The 5,819-nt window shown below is 38.1% G+C and overlaps 1 protein-coding gene across 2 annotated transcripts; it reads right to left on the bottom strand.

Moving 5' to 3' along the window:
• Nucleotides 1–3,323: 3,323 nt before the first annotated feature.
• LOC113273551 (protein MAINTENANCE OF MERISTEMS-like) lies at nt 3,324–5,819 on the bottom strand. 2 transcript variants are annotated; one of them, XM_026523232.1, is made up of 4 exons: nt 5,389–5,819; nt 4,582–5,305; nt 3,825–4,485; nt 3,324–3,744 (listed from the first exon to the last, which is right to left on the bottom strand). In XM_026523232.1, the coding sequence occupies exons 2-4, from the start codon at nt 4,915–4,917 to the stop codon at nt 3,674–3,676; spliced, it is 1,068 nt and encodes a 355-aa protein (XP_026379017.1). In that variant the 5' UTR covers nt 4,918–5,305; nt 5,389–5,819; the 3' UTR covers nt 3,324–3,673. The 2 variants fall into 2 exon arrangements, with proteins under 2 accessions (XP_026379017.1, XP_026379016.1); XM_026523231.1 differs by having other exon boundaries at nt 3,324–4,485.

The following is a 5,819-nucleotide window of genomic DNA, read 5'->3' as shown; positions in this document are numbered from 1 at the left end:
TGAGAAGGAAGAGAAGGTTGATAATTATGGTGTTGGTAAGGAAGAGGTGAGATATGGGTCTGTATTTATAGAATTGAACGAGCCAACTGCATCAACCACATTTGGTAGAGTCCAATTCTCCAATAAATGCTGCATTATCTTGAGTCGTTAATATGTTACATTTACAACTAAACGACTCTTGGAGTCTGTATATTTCGTCGTCAGGTGGGACATATAGAACCGAACAACTTTAGAAGAAAACTTAGCCGAATGGTGTGTATATGTAGTCCGGATTCGTTAGTTTATGTTGAGAGTCGTCAAGTAATCTTAAAGTGTCGGCAATTATCATTTTAGCAGATTGACGACACTTGTGTAATGCTCATAATTCTATCATAAAAGTCGTTAATCTGCAAAAGATTGGTTGACGATTCTCTATGGTGTCTTCAATCTACAAGATATTGCTTGACGACTCTTAGGGTCGAAAACCAAATTTGTGAAGAGTCGTCATTTTTTATTTATGTCTATGACGACCCTTGTTTGGAATATTTATGGTTGAACTAGTATTATTGAATTGAAAAAAAACATACATGTACTATGAAATAAAATATAAGGAAAAGACATAAAATAGTTCAATACATTGCGCTAGAAAATGTATACGAGATTAATTATATTGGGCGAATTGCCATTCAACTTCCTCCAAGAGAGTGTAGCAGTCCTCGTGCAAAAACTCATGGCCGTACCTTAATTCATATTGGGTCCGATCCAAAGAACACTGGAAAAACAATTATTTTAATAAGTTAGTGTTGTTGAATAATCATAACCAAATAAATAATTTTTGATGAACGACCTATTGATTCACAAACTTACTCTACTCATGCGGTCTTCGTTTGGCATAGCGTCCTTACGAGCTTTCAATTCTTTTCTCAGCAATACGCATTCATTGTATAAATAAGCGTAACTTTCCCTTATCTGCGGGAGCGTCCTCCTATAACGATTTCCGTTTAGTTCTTTAAAAACCTTAAACACACGTTTCAACCAAGCATTGGTGTTTTGATCATGCCCAAGGTAAGGCCCTCTTGTTGGGTCTTCATTACTGGTCACCCATTACGCTTCCTCAACGGAGTGCTTTGTGAGAGTGGTGTGTGCTCTAACAATAACAACATATTCTAGATTATTGAACGGAGTTGGAGCCATTTTTAGTGTTTGAAAGTGATGGGTGACTAATTTATGATGTTTGAAAGTAATGGGTGAATAAGTTTGGAAGAGATCGGTCTCTATTTATAGCAAAAATGTACTCAACAACTACTTTTTTTTCGAATAAAATCGTTTCTTTTTTTTTCAAAAAATAGCAATAACTGCTCCTAGGAATCAAACATATCTTTGATTTTGATGTTCTGCATTAATTGCATGAAGACTCGGCATTGGTTATATATGTAACCTAACGACCCCTTAGTATGTTTAGTAACTGCTCGTGAAAGTCAAACTTACCGTTAATGTGTTAAGAGTCGTTAATATAATTTGTGAAGAGTCGTCATTTAGACATAAAATATCTGGACGACCCTCTGATGATGGTTTTCTGTTTTATTTTTTAGTTGGTAGTACGACAAAGCTCCCAGCCAGAACCCGTATCTATATTGGGTCCGGATACCTCCCAACACTATACGACTGATTTGGTACGTTTACCTTAACCAAATCGATATATTTATATTTTCAAATAATTTTATTAGTGATCTCATGGTTGTCTAATTTAATTGTTTGCTCAATGTAGACATGGGAAACCAAGGATGACATCAAGGAATGGCTTATCCCTAAGAAAAAAGAGAAGATGTGTGTGGTTGTTCAAAGTAGACACGTCGATTGTAACAAGATGGAAATGGTATGCGAGAGAGCGGGTAAGAAGGGAGAAAGTTATAAAGGCAAGAGTTACAAGTATGAGAAGAAGACGACTAGGGTCTACAGAACAAATTCGAAGAAGTGTGAATGCCCGTTCAAGATTGTTTTCAAAAGACGTCATGAAGCTGATCTATTCTAATTGTATAGTATTCCGAACGATCGTCACAACCATGATCCACCCACAAGTTTATATGGACACACTGCATATTCCCGGGTGAAACCACATCAGATGGATAGAGTTAGGCAGATGAAGGGATTTATACCACTAAAGATCCTAAATGCAATAAGGGCGGAAGATAAGGATAACTTTTCCACCATTTCCACAATCAACGCCGCTAAAGAAATAAGGGCGGAAGATAAGGATAACTTGACCAATAAAGATCCTAAATGCAACAAGGGCATACTGGGAATCCGAATAACCGCAAATGGCGAGACTTAGCATTTCGATTCAACTACATAAAAAGTGCAATGCGAGAGCATGTTAAAGTTAGAAATATGGTGTACCAACATCATCCACAAGCTCCTCTTAGAGAAAAAGTGAATAATCCGATAATATTTATACTTATGGCATCGTTAGAAGTTCGCATACTAACATTTAAGAATTCACTGAATTTCAGCTGGAACGTTCCAATGGTCTATGGAGAATTCGTAATGGGGAAACAAAGTCCATTCACCACAAATAATATACGACGTTGTACCGACTTGCAAGGAGGTTTATCGATGAACACTTGATGTGTCAGATTCTAGATTACCCATACTAACCCTCCGTTGTTGCTCAAATTCTTCGAAGAACACTTGATGTATCAAATTCTAACTCGTCTGCAATGCAACTTTGATGTAAAGTTATTTCCTTAATGAAATATATGTCCATTTTCGTACCAACTTATAAGTTTGTAAAAGGGCTCGACAAAATAAAATAACTAAAATTGACCGACCCTTGAAAGACAAATTGTTTCCTTGACGACCCCAAACTTTTTTAATTGTTTCCTTGACGACCCTTAACATTTTTATTTTCCTTGAAGAGCCTTAAAAAGTTTTAGACAGAGGAGCTACATAGTTATAGAAAGAAGTTGTTAATTTAACCAATGAGTCGTCAGAAAATAGTCGTTAACCGTTAATATAAATGTTAACGACCCTTTAATAAAATCAGACAGAGAGGTGGTTTGGTCTACGGGTGAGTCGTTGGTTTACAAAAAATGTCTTGCAGACTCTAACACTGACTTTATTTCCACAGGTTTTGAGTCGTTGCTCTGCAAAACATTTGCTGGCGACTCAAACAACAAGTTGTCATATTTTCCAGATTTTCACATCATTTGAACATTCATATAATCACAGCAACTTCTAAACAACATACTAAATTATTAGGAATCCCAATCCACACAAGATACCGATAGTACGAACTACAGAAAATAGTTGTATATAAGAAAGACGTAAGTTAAAGTCGAGAATACTAAAAGACATAAATTCTAGATGTTAAATCATACACTTTAAAGTTCTAGACATAAGTTCTTCTAACCCACTATTACCACCTCGACCTCGACCTCCGCGTCGACCTCTCTGACTTCCCTGACTTGATGATGTACGACTTTTCTTTGAAGGACCCTGTCGACGAATTCCCCTTTGAGAACCACCTTCTTCTCCACTACCTTGATCATCACCATCTCCCTTTTGAGCACGTTCTTGTGTTAGTTGCCTAGATGTTCTCCTTGTCCTCTTGCATTGCTTTTCCAGATCAGCGAACATTTTCTTTGATTGTGGATTTTCAATGTGTTGGCAGTACTCAGCGTACATGCGACTTTGCTCAGGTTCCATCACTTCTCCATTGTCGGCTTTGCAACAAAATGACTTCATAAAAATCTTCACCCGTTCCCTCTATTTTCATTCAAATACCGATAAGATTAACATAATTAAAACTGTATGTAAATGATTAATACAATTCGAAAAATAATTACTTGCCACAAGCTTAAGAATGGAAGAGTCATCTCTAGTGTCGACTGTAGAAGCAGCGGAAGATGCTTTGTTGCTCCTCCTACCCGTAGTCTGATCAATCCTTATCACTCGACCGTGGGAGAAGCCTTCATACCATGGAATGTAATCACCGCTTACCTCATGACCTTCATTAACATGATCCCACCAAGATATTTCCACCCTACTACCCAAATGCCTATTATTCCAATGCTTAGTCTTAGGCTCAGGTTCGTAAGCAACAACCAACGCCTTTTTGTCCGCCTTGCATTTCTTTAATTTATATTTGAACGGTGGTACATAATACTCATCGGGTGAATCTTGAATATACCCAAGATGACGCATTACTCTGTGCGGATTGTACATTGAGTATCCACAAGGGTAAAACAGAGGGCCATGGTAATATGCAAGATCTTCCAATCCTCCTACTCTATCTTCCTTGTAGGGATCAAAGGTTACCTCTTTGGCTATCATGTTGTCCAATTTTTGGCGCATGGCTAACAACTTCAACTTCTGCGCTTCCTCCTTATCCTGACTTCCAGTGTAATTGTATCGGGTTCCTCTTGGTTTAGTATTGTTCCATGTTGGCTGCAACTGGATGTCTTCATCGCCTTTGAACAATGAGGGGAAATGCTCGTAAACCCACACCTGAAAAAACATTAAAACAATAAAAATAAAGTTAAATCTAAAATTATAGAACAACAAATATTACAAACAACGAACAAATTTGATAACTCAAATTACCTGAAGTAAAACCAAATTCCCGTTCATTTGAGATGTTCTTTCTCGGGATGCCATTTCTAGCTGAGCGTTCAAATGTGCTATTATGGCATTCCCCCAAGAATACTTACTCACATCCTCCAAGGGATCCAAAAGTTGAAGAAGGTTGGCGCTGACTCTGTTTACTTTGTTATCGGGAAATATAACCGAAGCAAAGACATACAACAAGTATGCGTATGCCGTCGCACGAACTTCAAAATCGGAGAGTTGTTCATTGTCTCCGTCTTTCTCAAGTGACCCCGCATACATCTTTCTAATGTCAATAAGTTTAAACTCTTTCTTTGGGTACTTCTTTCCCATCACAAAGAGTCCATACGTCTTCTTTTCATCCCATCCAAACAACTTCCCTGTCAATTCATAAATTTTTTTTCCAATCTAGGTTTTTCTTGAACTTGTCATCCGTGGATTTTCCCTCAATCTGCAATCCTAGAATCTGTTATGCGTCTTCGGGAATCAATGCCATCTCGCCAAAAGGGAATTGGAATGTATCGAATTTTCCATAAAACCTCTCTGTAAAACATGATACTGCAGCCTTGTCATATGCAATCACAGAGTTTTGAATGACAACATACAAACATGAGTTTTCAACAATGGCTCTCACTCTTGGACATTCACCTTCTAAGGGCCATTTTTTCATTTTTGCATAAGAATATTGGTGTCTAAAAAGACGTGTGGCATTCTTATGATCCTACAAAAGACAAATAAATAGAATTAAAACATAAGAAATTAAATATCAACAAATCATATGTAAAGCAAAGTTGAGATTGTTACAATTGTCTCATTGATGGTACGTGCCCACGATCTATCATATCCGAATAGAACTTTGCCACCATCTTTAGGTTCACCTCTGGCTTTCCCACCGGGTAGACGAGTAAGCTTCAAACGCATGGGTGGAATGTGTCGCGCGCTTGGTTTATTTGGGAATTTCTCCTTCGGCTTCGGCTGTGGCTGTGGTTGCGCAACATCCTCCTCATCCTCCTGAATCTCCTCCTCCTCCTCATCATCACCGCTACTACCATCATTTCTTTCCTTACCATTTCCATCATTACCATCATCCTCATCCCGCTCTTCATCACTGCTACCACCACCATTTCAATCCTCATCCTCATCATCATCATTACCTTGATCCCCCTCTTCCTCAATCTCTGCCACCTCATTACCACCATTCAATCCATCACCACCATTACCACCATTCCCTCAAT

Source organism: Papaver somniferum, chromosome 4, assembly GCF_003573695.1.
Source record: "Papaver somniferum cultivar HN1 chromosome 4, ASM357369v1, whole genome shotgun sequence".
Classification (NCBI taxonomy): domain Eukaryota; kingdom Viridiplantae; phylum Streptophyta; class Magnoliopsida; order Ranunculales; family Papaveraceae; genus Papaver; species Papaver somniferum.
This window is presented reverse-complemented; position numbering and strand designations above follow the sequence as displayed.